Source organism: Trachemys scripta, unplaced genomic scaffold (genome assembly GCF_013100865.1).
Source record: "Trachemys scripta elegans isolate TJP31775 unplaced genomic scaffold, CAS_Tse_1.0 scaffold_26, whole genome shotgun sequence".
Taxonomy (NCBI): Eukaryota; Metazoa; Chordata; order Testudines; family Emydidae; genus Trachemys; species Trachemys scripta.
Window position 1 is genome coordinate 4,967,185 of NW_023260511.1, and position 21,985 is coordinate 4,989,169.

The 21,985-nt window shown below is 50.7% G+C and overlaps 1 protein-coding gene across 34 annotated transcripts in view; it reads left to right on the plus strand.

The window, feature by feature from the left end:
- The window catches only part of LOC117870330 (deleted in malignant brain tumors 1 protein-like), a 293,761-nt gene that overhangs the window by 62,964 nt on the left and 208,812 nt on the right, over window positions 1-21,985 (plus strand). For 32 of the 34 annotated variants that reach the window (XR_004643956.1, XR_004643955.1, XM_034757453.1 and 29 more), the window contains one exon: window positions 19,225-19,554. The exons of the other annotated variants lie outside the window; for them this stretch is intronic. Coding sequence is in view for 30 of the 32 variants with exons in the window: in XM_034757453.1 (XP_034613344.1) it covers window positions 19,225-19,554 (330 nt within the window). In the remaining 2 variants the exon portion in view is untranslated. The remainder of the gene's footprint in view (window positions 1-19,224; window positions 19,555-21,985) is intronic. 34 annotated transcript variants of the gene reach the window in all.

A 21,985-nucleotide genomic window follows, 5' to 3' on the forward strand; every position in this document is an offset into this window, starting at 1 on the left:
AGAAGTGGGGAACCGTGTGTGATGACAGCTGGGACTTACAGGATGCCGGAGTCGTGTGCAGGCAGCTGGGCTGTGGCACAGCATTATTAGTGCCAGGAAGGGCTCGATTTGGGCGAGGATCTGACCGTATCTGGCTGGATGACGTGAACTGCACAGGGACAGAAGCTGCCCTCTCCGATTGCAGGGCTCGGCCTTGGGGAGACAATAACTGTAACCACAGAGAAGATGCCAGTGTTGTGTGCTCAGGTAACTTGCATCCATCACGTCACTGTGGGTGGTGCAGGGATGGGGCTGGGAAGCTTTCAGGAGAGACCCAGCTCTCCTGTCTGAGTCAGCGCTGATCCCAGGGCCCAAGCATGGTGCTACGGGCCTGTACTGTAAGGAGCCATTTTGGAAAGTAAGTGTCTTTCTTCCCATGGTATCAGTGCTGACCCCATTTCCCCTCACAGTTCTACATGCCTGTGCTCCAGGGATCAGGATGGGGGATCAGGAGGGGGTGCTGTCCACTCAAAGTCAGTGCTGGGCCAGTGCCCCAGCACACGACTTAGGGTCTGTGCTGCAGGGAGCAGTATTTGTTCCTCTGTGAGAGACCCTCCTGGCTACATCACAATGGGGCGCTGGGTAACCGTAGATCCCATTTGTGGGATTTGTGTTTGAGTGGATCCTGCAGCTTCTCCAGGGTACCTTTATGATGTTTGGGGTTCCTATCTATGTCACTCTGGGTGATTTCAATCTCAGCTAATTACCCATGAAGTTGTAATATGCCCCACTGTTGTGACTGGAGACAGCTTATGAGTTTCTGTGCCCGGTCTCTCATCTACCCTGTTCCATGCTACAGGTGGCTGCATGGTTGTGGTGGGCAGGAGGGCTGTGAAGTTATTAAAAAGTTAATCGTGATTAGTGGTGAGTTAAAAAATTAATCATGATTAATCGCATAATTTATTGCACCTTTACACAATAATAGAGTACCATTTATTTCATTTTTTGGGCTGTTTTCTACCTTGTCAAATATATTTATTTCATTTACAACACAGAATTCAAACTGTACAGTGCTCACTATATATTTATCTTTGATTACACATATTTGCCCTGTAAACAAGAAACAAAACAAATATTATTTTCAGTTCACTTCATACAAGTTCTGTAGTGCAATCTCTTTATCAGGAAAGTTGAGTTTACAAATGTAGAATTATTTACAAATAATAACTACAATCAAAGATAAAACAATGTAAAATTTTAGATCCTACAAGTCCACTCCGTCCTACAGCTTGTTCATCCAGTCTCTCAGACATACACGTTTATAAACAAGATGCAAGTAGCATTATCTCCTGCAAAGGTAAACTATGTTACCTGAAAGTGAGAACAGGCATTCACATGGCACTGTTTTAGCTGATGTAGCAAAATATTTATGTGCCAGATGTGATAAAAATTCATATGTCCCTTCATGCTTCGACTACCATTCCAGGGAGCATGCGTCCATGCTGATGATGGCTTCTGCCCAATAACAATCCAAAGCAGTGCAGACCTACAAATGTTGATTTTCATCATCTGAGTCAGATGCCAGCAGTGGAAGGTTGATTTTCTTTTTTGGTGGTTCAGGTTCTGTAGTTTCCGCATTGGAGTGTTGCTCTCTTAAGAGTTCTGAAAGCATGCGCCACATCTCATCCCTCTCAGATTTTGGAAGGCACTTCAGATTCTTAAACTTTGGGTCGAGTGCTGTAGCTAGCTTTAGAAATCTCACATTAATACTGTAATGTTCCCCTCTGGTGTTATCTGGATCGCTTATCTGGTAGGTCACTCCAATCCTTGACTGTGGGAGCCAGCCTTACCCTGCTCTGCTGTGCTGTGAGAACCCCCACTCCTGGGCTGATCACACACAGCCTCTGACGTGTAAGCTGCTCCTTGGATCGTGCAACTGAATGACACTAGCCAATATCGCCGGTCCCAGACAGAGCCCTAGAAACCTCCGTCTTGCAGTGGCCAGTTATCCCCACTGGATGCTGCAAGTTTATGTAAGTTTATCAATTTAACAAATAAATTGGTATGCACCAGGCTTGTTATCCCAAGGGGAGTCTCTGACATGCTTCAAACCAAACACACTGCTTCAGGTTGAACAAACAAACTGAGTTATTAACTATGAAGATAGATTTTAAGTGATTATAAGTCAAAACATAACAAGTCATATTTTGTCAGATTAAATGAAAGCAAAACACAGTGAAAACTGTTTTTTCCATCACTTCACCAACAGGAAAGCTCTATAAATGTGTGTTTCTGATCTTAATTGAAATGCCTGTTTATAGTCCGGTTGGCGTGGTGCCGGCAGGGTGCCTGGGTGCAGGAGGGGGTGTGGAGCAAGGGCTTTGGGAGGGGTCTTAGTACGCAGAAGGGGGTGCAATATGTAAGATCCATGGGCTGCTCACCTTGGATGGCTCCGCATAAGCGGCGACCTGTCCTGGGCTCTGGCTACTCATAAGCAGAGGCACGCCAGGTGGCTCTGCATTTTGCCCCCCCCCACCATGCCGGCTGCCAGCCAATGGGAGCTGCAGGGGTGGCACATGCGGGCGGATATAGTGCACCAAGCTGCCTGCCGCACCTCCACCTAGCAGGAGCCGGGACAAGTTGCTCCTGGCAGACTTATGCAAGAAGTTTAGCGTGCTCGTCGAGGATGGCAGAGTGGTCTCAAGAACATCCCTGCAGGCCATGTTAGACATGGCAGACTCAGCGGCTTTGACTATGGCCAGCACCATTACAAGGAGGCGCAGCGTGTGGCTCCAGGTGTCGGGGATACCACCTGGGGTCGAGAACATCATCCAGGACCTCCCCTTTGACCGTTCAGGCCTGTTTGCCCAAAGTACAGACTCTTGCCTGCACAGCCTTCAGGACTCGCAGGTGACTTTAAAGTCTTTGGGGATCCACACCCCTGCACCTCAAAGAAAGCCATTTAAGCCTCAGCCCCATCTCATATCTACCGTGGGCCTCCGAGGCAAGACACATCCAGGAAACGGGCAGGAGGCACCCGCCACAGTACTCCTCAGCCAATGCCAGGGTTTGGCCAAACAGCCCCTAGGCCCGAAGCCAAACTTTTGAAGATGCGCCCGAGGACGGAGCATCAGTATTGAATTTGGATCCTTACCCTCCCTTTGTGAATCGATTCTCCCACTTCTACCGTGCATGGTCCCAGATCACTTCAGATCACTGGGTCCTGAGCACGGTACAGATGGGATATTCTATCTACTTCTGTTCCCTCCCGCCCTCCCAGCCCCTTTCCCCATATCTCTTCAGGGATCCTTCTCACAAACAACTCTGCTTCCAGGAGGTGCAATCGCTCCTTGCTCTATGGGGCAATGGAGGAGGTTCCTCAGGAGTTCAGGGGGAAGGGGTTCTACTCCCGCTATTTTCTCATCCCCAAGGCCAAGGGTGGGCTCCGGCCTATCCTGGATCTGCGAGACCTCAACACATTCATGAGGAAAGTGAAGTTTCACATGGTCTCTCTGGCTGCCATCATTCCTTCCCTGGATACAGGGGACTGGTATGCCACCCGAGACTTGAAAGATGCATACTTTCATATGTATTATTCCGTCCCACAGACGTTTTCTTCGTTTTGTGGTTAGCGGCCAGCACTACCAGTTCAGGTTGGTCCGGTATGGGCTCTTGGCAGCCCCCCGGATATTCACAAACAGTGTGTGTTGGTCGTTGCAGCCTTCCTCTGCAAACGTCAGGTGCAAGTATTCCCGTACCTGGACGACTGGCTCATCAAGGCTGAGTCACAAGCACAGGTGGCAGAGAATGTGTCTCTGGCTCAGGCCGCCTTCCACAGGCTGGGCCTCATATTGAATGTGCCCAAATCCACCCTAGCCCCTACGCAGAGAATAGAATTCATAGGAGCTCTCTTGGGCTCCACACAGGACAGGGCGTTCCTGACAGAGCTGCGCTTCGAAGCACTCATGGACATTATCGAAAACCTTCGCCGATTCCCCACAACCATGGCCAGAAATTGCATGAAACTGTTGGGGCATATGATGGCCTGCAAATACGTGATCAAGAACACCAGATTACACATTCGCTCCCTCCAGGTGTGGTTGGCACGAGTACAGAGGCTAGGCAGGGACCCACTGGACCGGATAGTTACCTTAACCACTCGCATTCTCCAGTCTCTCCACTGGTGGCTGCAGCAGGAGTACCCTTTGCCAAAACTCAAGCTACGCTGTCGCTACTCACAGACTCCTCAGTGCTCGGTTGGGTAGCGCACCTGGGCAATATCAGAACCCAAGGCCTATGGTCCGATGCGGAAGTATCACTGCATATCAATGTAAGGGAGCTGAGGGCGGTTCGTCTGGCATGCCAAGCATTCCAGGCTCACCTTCAGGAAGCATGTGTGTCGGTGGTGCAGCGATGTTCTATATAAACAAACAGGGTAGTGCTTTTTCCTCTCCCCTGAGCTAGGAAGCCCTTGAGCTGTGGGACTTTTGCATGGCCCACTCGATACACCTAGAGGCGTCGCATCTTCTGGGAGCACAAAAAGAACTAGTCGGTCATCTCAGCCGCTCGTTTCACAGTCACCTCAGGCCAGACATCGCACACTCAATTTTTCATAGACCTCTACGTGATGCAGAGCCACAGGAAGTGCCAGCAATTCTGCTCTTTCCTGAACCACAGCCCAGGCTGCATCACAGACGCCTTTCACCTTTCATGGACAAGTCACCTGCTGTACACAGAGTCCTCCTTAAGACTTGCTGGGACAGAGCTTCAATTATTTTCATAACGCCAGCGTGGGCCCCGCCAGCACTGATTCACCATGCTGATGAACCTCTCATTGGACAGACCAGTAGCCCTTCCTGTGTGCCTGAGCCTCATCACACAGGAGCACAGCCATCTACAACACCCCAACCGGGAGTTCCTCCACCTCATGGCGCAGAAATTCCATGGCTAAACCCTCTTGAGCTTCAGTGTTTGGAACCAGTGAGTGAGGTCCTGCTGGGAAGTGGGAAACTCTCTACTCGTGCCACATACCTGGCAAAGTGGAAGTGCTTTTCCAACTGATCTCTGGAGAGGGGCACCGAACCGCAGCTAGCGCCAATTCCCCTGGTTTTGGACTACCTGTTAAACCTCAAGCAGTAGGGGTTGGCAATATCATCTCTCAGGGTACACCTGGCTGCCATTTCGGCCTTCCAACCGGGGGCAGCGGGTAGGTCAGTCTTCAGTAATCCCATGGTGGGCTGGTTTCTCAAGGCCTTGGACAGAGTTTATCCGCAGGTACAATGGCCCATTCCCCAGTGGGACCTCAACCTGGTCCTGTCCATGCTCATGGGGCCCCCTTTCAAGCCCATAGCAACCTGCTCTCTGTCCTACTTTTCCTGGAAGGTGGCCTTTCTGGTAGCCATAATGTTGGCCAGAAGGGTAGCCAAGTTCAGAGCGCTGACTTCCGAGCCCCACTATAATACAGTCTTTTATAAAGACAAGAGGTGCAGCTACGCCCTCACCCCGCATTTCTGCCAAAGGTAGTCTCCCAGTTTCATGTGAACCAGGACATATTTTTACCAGTGTTCTTTCCTAAGCCACATCTCAGTAACAGAGAGCCCATGTTCCATTCTCTGGACGTCAGGCGTGCCCTAGCATTCTATACTGAGCGCAGAAAGCCATTTCGTAAGTCACCACAGCTCTTTATTCCAATCGCAGAAAGGATGAAGGGGCTTCCGATCTTGTCCCAGCGCATTTCATCATGGATCACGTCCTGTATCAGGACTTGCTATGACCTGGCTAAAATTCCAACCCCTTCACTTACGGTGCACTCTATGAGAGGGCAGACATCGTCCGCAGCATTCCTGGTACAGGTCCCTATCAAGGAACTATGCAAGGCAGCAACGTGGTCCTCTGTCCACACTTTCACATCACACTACACCATTACCCAACAGGCAAGGGACGATGCAGCCTTTGGCAGGACAGTCCTGCATTCCTCAACCAGGTGACCTCTGACCCCTCCGCCAGGGAAAGTGCTTGGGAGTCACCTATTGGAATGCACATCAGCAATCACTCGAAAAAGAAAAATGGTTACCTACCTCTCGTAACTGTTGTTCTTCAAGATGTGTTGCTCATGTCCATTCCAATAGGTGTGCCCATGCTGTGTGCACGATCGTTGGAAGTTTTTTCCCCCTAGAGGTACCTGTCGTGTCGGCTGTGGAGACCCCTGAAATTGTGCCTTCATGACAGTGTATATCGGTCACTGCCGACCTGCCACCTGCTCCGTTCCTTCTTGCCGTAATACTCCGACAGAGGGGAGGCAGGTGGGATTTGGAATGGACAGTTCCTCAGATTTGTCACCTACAAAAACTGGCTCAGGTTTGGGAATCTCCCCAACATCCTCAGCCGTGAAGACTGAAACAAAGAATCCATTTAGTTTCTCCGCAATGACTTTTTTGTCTTTAAGCCCTCCTTTTGTATCTCGATCATCAAGGGGCCCCACTGGTTGTTTAGCAGGCTTCCTGCTTCTGATGTACTTAAAAAACATTTTGTTATTACCTTTGGAGTTTTTGGCTAGCCGTTCTTCAAACTTCTCTTTGGCTTTTCTTATTACATTCTTGCACTTAATTTGGCAGTTCCTCAGATTTGTCACCTACAAAAGCCGGCTCAGTCTTTTCATCACTTGCGTCTGATGAAGTGGGCATTCACCCACGAAAGCTTATGCTCCAATACTTCTGTTAGTCTTAAAGGTGCCACGAGACCCTCTGTTGCTTTTTACAGTATTATTAAGTTTCTCTACCCCTGCATTCAAGTACTACAGTAATTTGTAACCCAGCATCAGACAACCCAGGTTTAAGTTTAAGCGTAGAAGTTTCTGGTTATCAAGGAATAACATACAGATTATCAAGGGGTGCGAAGTTCAGTTTAGGATCAGGTGGCGTAAGGAATACATAATCTGCAATATCCCCAATTGGGGCTAAAAGGTTAACGGGTCAAAGTACAGACATCGAGATATGAGGGTACGTTGTTCATATAATGGCTATGTTCAGGTGTGGAGTTTAATGAGTGGATATAACGATGAGGACGGATTGACCCTCATTTGGTGAGATTTAATGTTCAGTGAGTTTATGGTTCCAGTTCATATGGTCCAATGGAAAAAGTCTCTCAGTCCCTTTCTCATAGTTGAAACATGATGTTGCTCCAGCTCACGCCTCCTGGTACTGTCGGTGGCCGGTGATGAGCTCGATTGATTTCTAAGCCAGCATCAGACAACACAGCTGTTTGCTGGATACCTAGGCAGAGTGAGTGTGTTCTTGTAAACACAGTCTGGTCCTGAAGCCTTTTCCCCTCCCCAGCTCATCACTAGCTGTCAGGGGAGAACTCATTCCAAACTTGCTACCTCAGGTGTGGGCAAACTTTTTGGCCAAGGGCCACGTATTGGTGGCTCAGGGAATGGGGCTGGGGTATAGGAGGGGGTGTAGAGTGCGGGAGGGGGCTTAGAGCAGGGGGTTGGGGTGCAGAAAGGGTGTGGGGTGCGAAAGGGCTTAGGGCAGGGGGTCAGAGTGCAGGAGGGGTGTGGGATGTGGCAGGTGGTTTAGGGCAGGAGTTTGGTGTGCAGGAGGGGTGTGGGATGCGGCAATGGGTTGGGGTGCAGGCAGGGTGAGATAGGGGTTCAGGGTGCGGGCTCCGGCTGGGGGCTGCTTACCAGGAGTGGCTCCGGGGCACCAGCGGTGTGCACCAGGGGCAGGGCAGGCTCCCTGCTTGCCCTGGCTCTGCGCCGCGTCGCATTGGTCCTGGAAGTAGACGGCACCACGTCCCTGCAGCCCCTGGGGGAGGGCAGAGGGCTCCGTGCGCTGCCCTCGGCTTCGTGTACCTCCTCCGATGCTCCCATTGGCCAAGATTCCCCGTTCCTGGTCAATGGGAGATGTAGGGGGCGGTGCCTACAGGCGAGGGCAGCGCGCAGAGCCATCTGTCCCCCACCCCGCCCCCAGGGGCCGCAGGAACGTGGTGCTGGGCGCCTCTGGGAGTGGTGCGGGGCCAGTGGCGCCACAGGGGTGGCAATCCCATGGGCCAGATCCAAAGCTCTGACAAGCCAGATGCAGCCCACAGGCTGTAATTTTCCCACCCTTGCTCTAGCTTGTTCAGCCATCTGACTGTGCATTCTCAAGATTTAGTCTTCTAACGGGGCTCTGCTCCACCATGTGGGACTGTCTGTATAGCTGCCCCACAGGCACACTGAGAAGAACAGGCTAAGCCAAATTTCTCCATTGCAGCAATTCCTCTGGCCAGTACAGTCAAGGGCCCATTAAGCCTAGTCCAAGATCTGCATCTCAGGTTGTAAGTGGGCAGATACAAGTTAGGGCTTCTGAAAATGGATCAGCACGCCAGTCTCTCTATCCCAGAGTTGCTGCCCCTGTGTGAGGACACAGCTGTCAGCCCAGCTCTGCCATCATTCATCTGAGACTGGTCCTGGCTGGCAGCACTAGAGAAGAGTGCAGCAATGGCTGCCACAAAACGATGTTGCCAAGTCAGTCATGGCAAGTTAGGAAGACCCGCAGGGACAGGTGTTTGCTTCAGGAGGGGGCCGATCTGCTTGCAGGAAGTGTGCATTGCCTCTGCACGGGCAGTTCTAGGGGGGATGGACTCTGGGTGACGTTTTCAGGGAGCGATGGAATTCGATGCTGATGTCAGGCTCAGGCAACCACTAATGACATGGTTGATTATGTTNAGGCAGTTGCTCTGTGCAGAGACTGGACAGAGGCGCTACGTTCCCGAGCGACACAAGAGATCAGTTGCACAGGAGCCTCCCTCAGTGTTTCTTTCCTTGGGTGTTTGCAGATGCTGGCATCTCAGAAGTGGCTCAGATCCAACTGGTGAACGGCCCAAGTCACTGCGCTGGGAGGGTTGAGGTGTTTTACAACCAGAAGTGGGGAACCGTGTGTGATGACAGCTGGGACATAATTGATGCTGGAGTCGTGTGCAGGCAGCTGGGCTGTGGGATGGCTTTATCAGCCCCACGAGGAGCTCGATTTGGGCGAGGATCTGACCGTATCTGGCTGGATTATGTCAACTGCACAGGGACAGAAGTTGCCCTCTCCGATTGCAGGGCTCGGCCTTGGGGAGACAATAACTGTACCCATGGAGAAGATGCCGGTGTCGTATGCTCAGGTAACTTGCATCCATCATGTCACTGTGGGTAGTGTGGGGATCGGGCTGGGAAACTTTCAGCAGAGACCCAGCTCTCCTGTCTGAGTCAGCGCTGACCTCAGTGCCCTACATGATGCTAAGGGCCTGTACTGTAGGGAGTTGTTTCGGGGTCACAGTAAGTGTCGCTCTTCCCATGGTGTCAGTGCTGACCCTATTTTCTCTGCACAGTTCTATGTGCCTATGCTCCAGGGAGGGGGATGGGGGTTCAGCAGGGGGCACTCTCCCCTCAAAGTCAGTGCTGGCCACTGTGCCCAAGGACCCCACTTTGGGCCTGTGCTGCAGGGAGCAGTACATGTTCCTCTGTGAGAGATCCTCCCCGTTGGTGTTCGCTATGATCCCCCTACCCCTCTACAGAACAATGGGGTGGCGGTAACCATACATCCCATTTGTGGGATTTGGGGTTGAATGAATCCTTCAGCTACTCAGCTATCCCTTTATGAAGTGTGGGGTTCCTATCTAAGTCACTCTGGGTGATTTACATCTCAGCTAATTACCCATAAAGTTGTAATATGCCCCACTGTTGTGACTGGAGACAGGGTTCTTCCTCACTTCCTCTCCTACAAAGCTTATGAGTTTCTGTGCCCTGCCTCTCATCTACCCTGTTCCATGCTACAGGTGGCTGCATGGTTGTGGTGTGCAGGAGGGCTGTGAAGTTATTAAAAAGTTAATCGAGATTAATTGTGAGATAAAAAATTAATCATGATTAATCGCATAATTTATTGTGCCTTTACACAATAATAGAATACCATTTATTTCATTTTTTGGGATGTTTTCTACATTTTCAAATATATTTATTTCAATTACAACACAGAATTCAAACTCTACAGTAGAAATATTTGCACTGCAAAAAAGAAACAAAAGAAATAGTATTTTCAGTTCACCTGCTGCAAGTACTGTAGTGCAATCTCTTTATCAGGAAAATTAAACTTATAAATGTTGAATGATTTACAAATAATAACTGCAATCAAAGATAAAACAATGTAAAATTTTAGATCCTACAAATCCACTCAGTCCTACAGCTTGTTCATCCAGTCGCTCAGACAGGCAAGTGTGTAAACAAGATGCAAGCAGCATTATCCCCTGCAAAGGTAAACAAAATGTTACCTGAAAGTGAGAACAGGCATTCACGTGGCACTGTTTTAGCTGATGTAGCAAAATATTTATTTGCCAGATGTGATAAAAATTCATATGTCCCTTCATGCTTGGACTACCATTCCAGAGAATATGTGTCCATGCCGATGATGGGTTCTGCCCAATAACAATCCAAAACATTGCAGACTGACAAATGTTCATTTTTATCATCTGAGTCAGATGTCACCATCAGAAGGTTGATTTTCTTTTTTGGTGGTTCAGGTTCTGTAGTTTCCGCAATGGAGTGTTGCTTTTTTAAGACTTCTGAAAGCATGCTCCACACCTCCTCCCTCTCAGATTTTGAAAGGCCCTTCAGATTCTTAAACCTTGGATCGAGTGCTGTAGCTAGCTTTAGAAATCTCATATTGGTACTGTAATGTTCCCCTCTGGTGTTATGTGGACCGCTTATCTGGTAGGTCACTCCAATCCTTGACTCTGGGAGCCAGGCTTACCCTGCTCTGCTGTGAGAACCCCCACTCCTGGGCTGTTCACACACAGCTTCTGACATGTAAGCTGCTCCTTGGATCGTGCAACCGGCCAATATCACCGGTTCCAGACAGAATCCTAGAAACCCTAGTAATTCACGCTGGATTCTGCAAGCTAATCTAAATTTGTCAATTTAACAAAGAAATGTATATCCGCCAGGCTAGTTATCCCAAGGGGAGTATCTGACATGCTTCAAACCAAACACACTGCTTCAGGTAGAACAAACAAACTGAGTTATTAACTATGAAGATAGATTTTAAGTGGTTATAAGTCAACGCATAGGAAGTTGGATTTTGTCAAATGAAATAAAAGAAAAACAGATTCTAAGCTGATCTTAACACTTTTAATGCCCTTTGAAACTTAGATGCTTCTTACCACCATCTAGCTGTTTGCTCTTCAGCCAGGCTCTTCCCTTTAATCAGCACTTCAACCCCTTGGTGTGGTGTCTGTCGATGTAGGTGGAAGAGAGAGGAAGAGCATGGCAAACGTTTCTCCCTTTTATCATGTTCTTTCTTCTCTCTTGGCTTTGCCTCACCCTCTTCAGGGTCAGGTGAGCATTACCTCACTGCAGTCCCAAACTGACCAAGGGAAGGGGAGTAACTCACTCGAGAGTCCAACAGATCCTATTGTTGCTGCTGAGGCCAGCGTTCTTTGTTCCTGTGAGGCTGGGCTGGGTTTGTCCCATACATGCCTTGATGAGGTGTGAACTGCCCTTCTGCTTTTAGAGAGTTTTTGCCTGGGATTATTTTAAACCATGAGGATACATTTTCAACTATAAATGTGAAATTATAACCTGTAACATTGCTATAACATTACTGCAACAACAATTACCATAACATCACTATAACAACAAAGCTCAGTGTATTATGAGCCTTCCGAAGACAGCCGACATGACAAACTTTGTATTGGATACTACAGAGTCATTTTATAAGGATGAATATGGGGGTGCTGGGTGATTCCCCGAGGTACAGAGTCACAGATTTCACTTCTTTGCGTTTTGTGAAATTTGCAGTGAAAGTATTCTTAAAATGAACAACATGTGCTGAGTCATCAACCGAGACTACTGTAACATGAAAGATATGCAGAATGCATGTAAAATACATCGCAGGAGATACAGAATTCTCTCCCAAGGATTTCAGTCACAAATTAAATTAACAGATTGCTTTTTTAGTGAGCATCATCAGCATGGTAGCATGTCATCTGGAATGGTGGCCGAAGCATGTAGGGGCATGTGAATGTTTAGCATATCTGGAAAGTAAATACCTTGCAGTGCCACCTTCAAAAGTGCCATGTGAACACCTCTTTTCACTTTTGGGTGACATTGCAAATAAGAAGCAGGCAGCGTTATCTCCCGTAAATGTAAATAAACTTGTTTGTCTCAGCGATTGGATAAACGAGAAGTAAGACTGAGAGGATGTGTAGGCTCTAAGATTTCCATTGTTGGTTTTTTTTGAGTACAGTTATGTAACAAAAAAAAAATCAACATTTGTAAATTGCACTTTCACAATAAAGAGATTGCACTACAGAACTTGTATGAGATGAATTGCAAAATACTATTTCTTTTACCATTTTTACAGTGCAAATATTTGTAATCCAAAATATAGTAAAAACTGTTTTTTCCGACACTTCACCAACAGGAAAAGCTCTATTATTTGGCATTTCTGATCTTCATTGAAATTCCGGTTTATAGTCCGGTTGGTGTGAGGCTGGCAGAGTGCTGGGGCACAGAAGGGGGTTTGTAGCGCGGGCTCTGAGAGGGACTTTGGGTGTGGGAGGGGTCTTGGTACGTGGGAGCGGGTGCGGGTTGTAAGATCCATGGGCCTCTCACCTTGGATGCCTCCCCGTAAGCGGCGACCTGTCCCGGATTCTGGCTACTCCTAAGTGGAGACGTGTCAGGTGGCTCTGTATTCTGCCCGCCCCCCATGCCAGCTGCACAGCTCCCATTGGCTGGGAACCACGGCTGCTGGGAGCTGCGTGCGGAGGGAGAGCACCAACCCGCCTGCCGTGCGTCCACTTAGGATCAGCCGGGATGACTTGCTGCTTCCAGGGAGTTGCCTGAGGTGGCTCTGGATCCGGCACCCTGCACCCGATACCATGCCCCAACTGCCTGCCCTGGACCCCCTCCTGCACCCAAACTCCCTCCCAGAGCCTGTGCCCAAGCCCTGCCCCAACCCTAACCCCGTACTCCCTCCCGCACCCAACACCCCCCCCTTCGTTAACCAGCATTTTTCATTTACCAGCACCCCCCAGTCCCTCAACATGCCGGATAAAACAACTTTAACTGTAATAATATAAGGTGAGAACAGTACACATTGTATTCTGTGTCATAACTAAAATCATTATATTTGAAAATATAGAAAAACATCCAAAATATTTAATAAATTTCAATTGATATTCTATTGTTTAATAGTGCAATTAAAACTGCGATTATTCGTGATTAATTTTTTTAATTATTACTATTTTTTTGAGTTAACTGTCATTAATTGACAGGGAGTGAACCCCTAACAGGATGTTGCAGAGGCTATTTAGACCTGTCAGTGGGAGGCCCTATGTCCTTCTTTGAATGATTGCTCATGTCCATTTCAATAGGTGTGTGCGCGCCGCGTGCCTGATCGTCAGAAGGTTTTTCCCTAGCGGTACCCGTCGGATGTGGAGACCCATGGAGTGGCGCCTTCATGGAGGTGTATATAGGTCCCTGACGATCCGCTGCCTGCTCAGTTCCTTCTTAATGCCAGTGACGGTCGCTGGAGCAGCTCAATCTCTTGCACTCGCAAGTGCCTTCGTAGTGGTTTCCTTTTCTTAGTTGTAGATAGCTAATAGTTAGTTATATAGTAGTTTCTAGTAAGTTGGGCTTACTTTGAGGGGCTTTCTCCCCACCCCAGTTTCCCCAGGCACCTGGGCATGCCTCGGTCACAGGAGTTTAAGGCGTACGAGAGGTGTGCGAAACCTATGCCCACAGGCGATTCACACGCTTCTTGTCTCAAGTGCCTAAGAGACAGTATTAGATAGACAAGGGCCCAATTTGCAGGGGCTTCAGACCCAGGATTAAGAGAGAGCGGGACTATCATTGAAAGCTCCTCCTGATGGAGTCGAGCCTTCACTCCAGCCGGCACCGGAAATGGCACTGGCATCATCGGTGAGTAGTGACCCCGCCTCGGTGCGGGATATCCCGGCACCAGGAAAGGACTCCTCCAAGGAGCACCAGCACCTGTTTGTAAGGCCAGTGCTACTAGGCGGCACCGCTGAGTCCCTGTTGCTGCATAAGAAAGAGAAGGCGGACAGGGGTCGTTCCCCCATCAAGAAGCCGCAAGAGGATTCCAGAGGGGTGCGTCATGCAGGAGGACACCCACGGTCTGCACATCAATTCCCGGCAGTGTTGACTCCAGTCCCAACTGGAAGCCCATCGAATCCGGTGCTGGTGGACTCCCCGACTCGGGAGGATTTGGAGGAAGACTAGATCTTGAGAATGCACAGTCAGATGGCTGAACGCGGGACCTTACTTCGTAGGTGTGAGCTCTGGCACCGCAAGCTCAGGCACCGTAAATGGCACCGACGACGACACCGGCTGCAGCATCTATGTCAGCGCTGCATATGGGTCCGACACACTTTGTGGCATTGGTGGTGGCTCCGCCCCGTTCACCATTACGGAAAGCCCATGATGTTACGGCACCTCTCACCATCACCCCGGTACCGCTCCCCAGCACTGTCGGGCCCCGCCGTTCTGTGGTGAGGCACAGAGTACTCGTCTGAGTCTGACGCTGAGTCTTCTGTCTCTGGAAGCAGCCAGTACTGCTCCCGCTCCCAGCACCGGTCCTGGTACCGCAGAGCTGTGGACTCATCAGCACTGGAGGTCTCCTGGCCTCTCCAATGGCAGGGCCTAGTACAATGACCCTTTTGCACTCATTTGACCTATCATAGGACTCAGGGTCAGGGCTCCAGGACCACTTTGGTGCTGTCTGCACCCCATTCCCTCCCTGTGGCGGGGTGACGTCTCACTGGTGCGGCGTCTCCTGCTGGTTGTCCAGGGAATTAGCTCTTTTCCAGCTCCGGAGCGCCCTCTGCTGACTGAGCTGTTGCCTGACACTGGTCCCCGTGTCCCTCCCGAACCCCGGTGCCCTTTGCCCAGGGGTTCTGCCCACCGCAGTGCCCCCTCACTCTGGGTGTCCCCTTCCAGGGGAACCTCAAACCCCTATCCCCACCTTGACTCAGTGGCTACTGCCAGTCATCATCTAGCCCCTGCTGACTGGGGCAGACCGCAGTCTGTAAACCACTCATCATCGGCAAGGGGGGTTAGACCTGCTGCCTCTGCCTTTATCGGGCTGCCCCTCTGCAGCCCCAGTACCTTTTTGTGGGCCCTTAGCTTGGCCTGCAGCCTGGGACTTTGCTGGAATGGAGCTCCCCAGCTCCCTCTGCCCTTCCCCAGTGCTGCTTCACCCTAGATAGAGTGTGTCTCTCTTCTGCTTCTGGCCCCAGCCCTCTTATAACGTCCACCTGGGCCCTGATTAAGCTGACCACAGCTGTGGCTGCTTTCCCAATCAGCCCAGCTTTCTCCAATGCAGCCCTCTCCAGGGCTGCTTTATCCCCTTCAGGCAGGAGTGGGGTGCCCATCCCCCTACATCCCCCGCCCCCAGAAACATCGGTGGCTCGCCACACCCCCAGGTCTCCTGAGGACCCCGCATGAGACAGGGACTCTGGGCCATCATACTCAGGCACAGCGCCTGAACCAGTGCCACTAGTTGTACTGCAGCCACGTCCAGTCACGGGGGAGGCGGGGACAGAGGCACCCGACCCAGCCTCCAGAGAACCAGTAGGGCAAGAAGACCCAGTCCCACGGGCCTCCTCCTCCTCCTCCTCACTGGACGAGGCCATGGCGGGCACCACCATTACCCTTTGGCGATGGATACCAGGGGACACCAGGACATTATTAGAAGAGTGTCCCTAAACCTGAATCTTCAGGCAGAGGAGGTTGGACCCGAAGGTGGACATCCTGCTAGGGTGCTGTGGCAGACTCCAGCCTCAATACCACCCACCACTATAGGGGTGGAGAGAAGCTATTTTTTGCCAAAGAAAGGGTACGAACACCTTTTCACCCACTCCCAACCAGGGACTCTGGTGGTCGATATGGCAAATCGTAAGGAGTTACAGGTGCAGCCAGGTCCCACCCCAAAGGCACGGAACACTAGCTGATTTTTTGACCGAAAGGTCTACTCGACGGGGGGGCTCCAGCTTCGAGTGGCCAACCAGCAAGTTGTACTCAGCTGCTTTCAATTCCTGGAGCTCATTAGCAAAATTCCAGGAGTTGTTCCTGGCAGACTCATGCAAGGAGTTTAGCGCGCTCCTCGAGGAGGGCAAAGTGGTCTTGAGAACCTCCCTCCAGGCTGTGTTAAACGTGGCAGACTCGGCAGCTTGGACTATGGCCACCACCGTTACAGTGAGGCTCAGAACATGACTGAAGGTGTCGGGGATACCACCTGAAGTCCAGAACACGATCCATGACCTCCTCTTTGACCGTGCAGGCCTGTTTGAACAAAATTAAGATTCTCGCCTGCACAACCTTAAGGACTCGAAGGTGACTTTAAAGCCCTTGGGGATCCACACCCCTGCACCCCAAAGAAAGCCATTTAAGCCTCAGCCCCCATGTCACTTCTACTGTCGGCCTCCAAGGCAAGACTCGTCCAGGCGACGCGGCAGGAATAACAGGAAGTGCCCTCCTCAGGCCAAGGCTGGGGTTCGGCCAAATAGCCCCCAGGCCCGAAGCCAAACTTTCAAAAATGCACAAAAGGACAGAGCATCAGTATCAAACTCGGATCCTTACCCTACTTTGTGAATCCATTCTCCCGCTTCTTCCATGCTTGGTCCAAGATCACGTCAGATCACTGGGTCCTGAGCATGGTACAGATGGGATATTCTATCCAATTCTGTTCCTTGCTGCCCTCCCACCCACTTTTTCCATTCCTCTTCAGGGACCCTTCTCACAAACAACTCTGCTTGCAGGATGTGCAATCGCTCCTTGCTCTATGGGCAATGGAGGAGGTTCCTCAGGAGTTCACGGGCAAGGGGTACTACTCCCGCTATTTCCTCATCCCCAAGGCCAAGGGTGGGCTCTGGACTATCCTGGATCTGTGAGACCTGAACACATTCATGAGGAAAGTGAAGTTTCACATGGTCTCTCTGGTCTCCTTCATTCTTTCCCTGGATCCAGGGAACTGGTATGACACCCTAGACTTGAAAGATGAGTACTTTCATATCTCCATTATCCATCCCACAGACGTTTTCTTTATTTTGTGGTCAGCGGCCAGCCACTACCAGTTCAGGGTGCTTCAGTTTGGGCTCTTGGCGGCCCCCCTGGTATTCATAAAGTGTATGGCTGTCATGGCAGCCTTCCTCTGCAAACTTCAGGTGCAGGTATTCCCGTACCTGGAGAAGTGGCTCATCAAGGCCGTGTCGCAAGCTCAGGCTGAAGAGCATGTGCCTCTGGATTGGGCCACCTTCCATAAGCTGGGCCTCATATTGAATGTGCCCAAATCCACACTAACCCCGACGCAGAGAATAGATTTCATACGAGCTCTCTTGGACGCCACACATGCCAGGACATTCCTGCCCAAGCTGCGCTTCCAAACACCTCACTGACATTATTGAAAACCTTCGCCGATTTCCGACAACCACGGCCAGAAATTGCATGAAACTGTTGGGGCATATGCCGGCCTGCACATACGTGGTCCAGGACATCAGATTACTTCTTTGCCCCCTCCAGGCGTGTTTGGCGACGGTACACAGATTTGGCAGGGACACATTGGACCGGATAGTTACCCTCCCCACTCGCATTCTCGAGTCTCTCCACTGGTGGCTGCAGCAGGAGTACCCTTTGCCAAACCCCAACCTACGCTATCGCTAGTCACGTATGCCTCGGCGCTCGGTTGGGGAGCGCACCTGGGCAATATTAGAACCCAAGTCCTATGGTCTCACACAGAACTATCGCTGCACATCAATGTAAGGGAGCTGAGGGCAGTTCGTCTGGCATGCCAAGCATTCCAGGCTCACCTTCAGGGCGCATGTGTGTCAGTGGTGCCGCGATGTTCTATATAATCAAACAAGGTATTGCTTGTTCCTCTCCCCTGAGCTAGGAAGCCCTCAAGCTGTAGGACTTTTGCATGGCTCACCCTGTACAGCTAGAGGCGTCGCAACTTCCGGGAGCACAAAACGAGCTAGCTGATCGCCTCAGCTACTCATTTCACAATCAAGAAAGATCCTTTAGGCCAGACATCACACACTCGATTTCCCAGAGGCTTAGGCTTTCCCCACATAGACCTCAACCTGGTCCTGTCCACGCTCATGGGGCTCCCTTTTGAGCCCATGGCGACCTGCCCTCTGTCCTGCCTTTCCTGGAAGGTGGCCTTTCTGGTGGCCATAACCTCGGCCAGAAGGGTATCCCAGCTCAGAGCGCTGACTTCTGAGCCATCCTATACGGCCTTAAATAAAGACAAGGTGCAGATACGACCTCACCCCACGTTTCTGCCAAAGGTAGTTTACCAGTTTCATATGAACCAGGACATATTTTTACCTGTGTTCTTCCCTAAGACACATGCCAGTAACAGAGAACACATGTTCCATTCCTTGGATGTCAGGCGTTCCCTAGCATTGTACATTAGCGACACAAAGCCATTTGGAAAATCACCACAGCTCTTTATTGCAATAACAGAAAGGATGAAGGGGCTTCCGATCTCGTACCAGTGCATTTCATCATGGATCACGTCCTGTATCAGGACTTGCTACGACCTGGCTAAAATTCCAGCCCCTTCGCTTACGGTGCACTCCACAAGAGCGCAGGCGTTGTCCGCAGCATTCCTGGCGCAGGTCCCTATCCAGGAAATATGCAAGGCAGCAACGTGGTCCTCTATCCACACCTTCACGTCAGACTACGCCATTACCCAAAAGGCAAAGGACGATGCAGCCTTTGGTAGGGCAGTCCTGCATTCCTCAACCAGGTGAACTCTGACCCCTCCCCCAGGGAAACTACTCGAGTCACCTATTGGAATGCACATGATCAATCACTTTAAGAACAAAAATGGTTAGCTACCTCTCGTAACTATTGCTCTGTGAGATGTGTTGCTCATGTCCATTCCAAATCCCACCTGTCTTCCCCCTGTCGGAATATTCCGGCAAGAAGGAACTGAGCAGGTGGCGGGTCGGCAGTGAGCGATGTACACTGTCATGAAGGCACCACACCAGGGGTCTCCACAGCCCACCTGACAGTTACCGCTAGGGGAAAAAACCTTCCAACAATCATGCACGCACTGTGTGAACACCTATTGGAATGGACATTAGCAACACATCTTGAAGAAGAACAGTTACGAGAGGTAGGTAACTCTTTTTTCGACAGCATCACTAGTGATCGGACGCATAGGAACCTCCCTGAATGTTTTTTCCCTTGGGTGTTTGCAGACGCTGGCATCTCAGAAGTGGCTCAGCTCCGACTGGTGAACGGCCCGAGTGGCTGCGCTGGGAGGGTAGAGGTGCTTCACAACCAGCTCTGGGGAACCGTGTGTGATGACAGCTGGGACTTACAGGATGCCGGCGTCGTGTGCAGGCAACTGGGCTGTGGGACAGCGTTATCAGCCCCAGGAGGGGCTCGATTTGGGCACGGATCTGACCGTATCTGGCTGGGTGACATCAACTGCACAGGGACAGAAGTTGTCCTCTCCGATTGCAGGGCTTGGCCTTGGGGAGAGAATAACTGTACCCACAGAGAAGATGCCGGTGTTGTGTGCTCAGGTAACCTTCATCTACCACCCTGCCTGTTGTAGGGATGAGGGTGGGAAACTCATTAGCGGGCCTTGTCCCCTCACAGCCAGAGCTGACCGCAGCATGGTGCTTGGGATCTGTGCTTCAGGGAGCAATATGGCGATTCCAGTAGGGAGCACTCTCCTCCCAGTCTGTGCTGACCATAATTCCCCTGTGCATTCTATGGGCCTGTGCTGCAGGGAGCGGTGTGAGGGCTCAGTAGGGGACGCTCAAGCTCTCTTCTTGATGTCAGTGCCAGCCACAGTGCCCTCGTGTGGTGCTAGGGGGCCTGTGCTTCAGGTAGAGGGATGGCAGTAGGGGGCGCTTTCTGTGGTTGTGCTGGCCCTAATGCCCCAGTGCAGTGCCATGGGCCCCTAGCATGTGGAAGCCTTGTCTTTGCCTGATGGGGGGCAGCTCCCTGACTCCCTTGGCCATAGGCCACACAAGCCGTGCCCTCTAGGCCTTGGAGAGTGGGGTGACCACTTTCCAGGTTGGCAATAGTCACACTGCACCTCTGCGCCCTCCGAGTGTCTCCCTGTACCACTCATTCCTGTCTCGCTGGGCATTCACAGCAGTCACACATCTGCTGCTATCAAAGGAACAGGGTCCCAAGGTGACTAGCTCCATCTCCCCTCTCAGCCCCAATCAGCACACAGCTCTAGATCCCTTCATAGTCACTCCAATGACAAGTGATTTCACAGAGTGTAGAGATTTGAGGGGTAGCAAGGAGAAGGGTTGGAAAGAAATGGTTCCATGGCCAATAAAATCATATCACACTGACTAGAGCCTTGACTCATTGAACGAGATACTTCTCTGTCTGGTAGAGCAACGCTCACGCCACAGTCCTTCCAGGGTTTTACTACAGGCTTGGCTGGGTCTCTTGTTCCTGAGACAAACGCTGTCAGTCGCCTCCTGGGTGAAAGGGAGCTCTTGTCCCCTCTCCTCTTTCTTTGTAGGTACAGACTATTGTCTCTTCCCAGAAGTGGTCTCTCTTTGGAGACTTGTGCTGAGGGTCCTTTGTCTTTGTAAATTATCAGAGTCCCACAGCTGTGCATTGTTCTATGTGCTGATTGGAAAAGCCGAAGGATTGCCCTGTCGCAGGTGACAAGCTTCACTACACTTCTGAAGCATCATATTCTACATTTTACATCTCTCTTCAGCTATGTCCCATACAAACATCTTGCCCCCATTAGGGCGACCTGTGGGCTGCCGGCTCTTGGTAGAGACCTCACGTACCACCTCTGGTGAGCTACTGTGCATATATCTCACCCTTTGGATCTTCGTATAAGTCTAGGCATCCCTGTGCCCTCTGCCAGTTGGCGTCCACTTATCTCTGGGCCAGACTCCTCTGCGGCACAATGGGGACCTGGGTAACTGCAGCTTCCACTGACTGGATTTGGTGTCAATGGAGCCTGCAGCTGCTCACTCAAGCTAAAAATCCAGGGCCAATTTCTCAAGAGTCCGGTTCCTAAGCACTGTGTTCCAGAGGATTTGCATTTCAGGGAATTAATCTTGAAGTTGTAACTTCCCCAAGACCTAGGCACAGGAGATGCAATTCTTCCTCACTTCCTGTACTACACAGCTTACATATTTCACTGTCCTGCCCTGACCTACCCCAGAAGTGGCTGAATGTCGTTGGGGCCATCTTCTTCTTTTGTGTATGTCACAAGTCAATATCTATGTAACCATTTTGCCAGTAGTGTCGGAAGCGACCAGGGCCGGGTTCAATATCTAGGGGTTCCTTTCCAGCAATATAACACAGATCCGGCTTGAGCACCCACCCAGTAACCTGGCGGAAGTACACACGACCCCTTGGGTGCTTCTACCATGCAAGGCTTGCCCTCTTGCAAGCACAGAGTCTCAGTGTAGAAAAGAAACTTTTTAATAAGAGGAGGGAAGACCCGCATAATTATCTTGGAAAAACGCAAGAAACAGGATTTATAAACATGAAACTATGAGCAAAACAGTGGCCCCAGAATACGTTGGGCAGTATCTTTTGTCTCAGGTTCTCGAGTACAGCAACAAAAAATTCCTTTAAGGTCCACCTCCCTTCTCTCTCCACCGCACACCACTCACACTAGTTGTCTTTGGTTAGCGAAGACCCAGAATTCAGAAGTGCACCTGTGTGAGTTCACTTCCCACCTTTGGGGCGGTGAGGAAAGCTTGTAGCTGATCTGCTCTCTGAGTGCTTGCTCTGGTGGCAGCTACCCCACAGTCCACTCATCTCTCCGCTCGCCTTCACCTTCTGCTGCCCCCGGCCTCTCTACTGTGACCTCTGCAGGTTGCTCTGTTGAAGCTCCACCCAGTTCTTAGTGACTGTCAGCTCTTAGTGGGGAAACCTCAGTGCTGAAGCTGGCTGGGCAAAAACACTGTCTCACAGCAGGAGATTTCAGGTCTAGTGATCACTGAAACCAAAATTCTC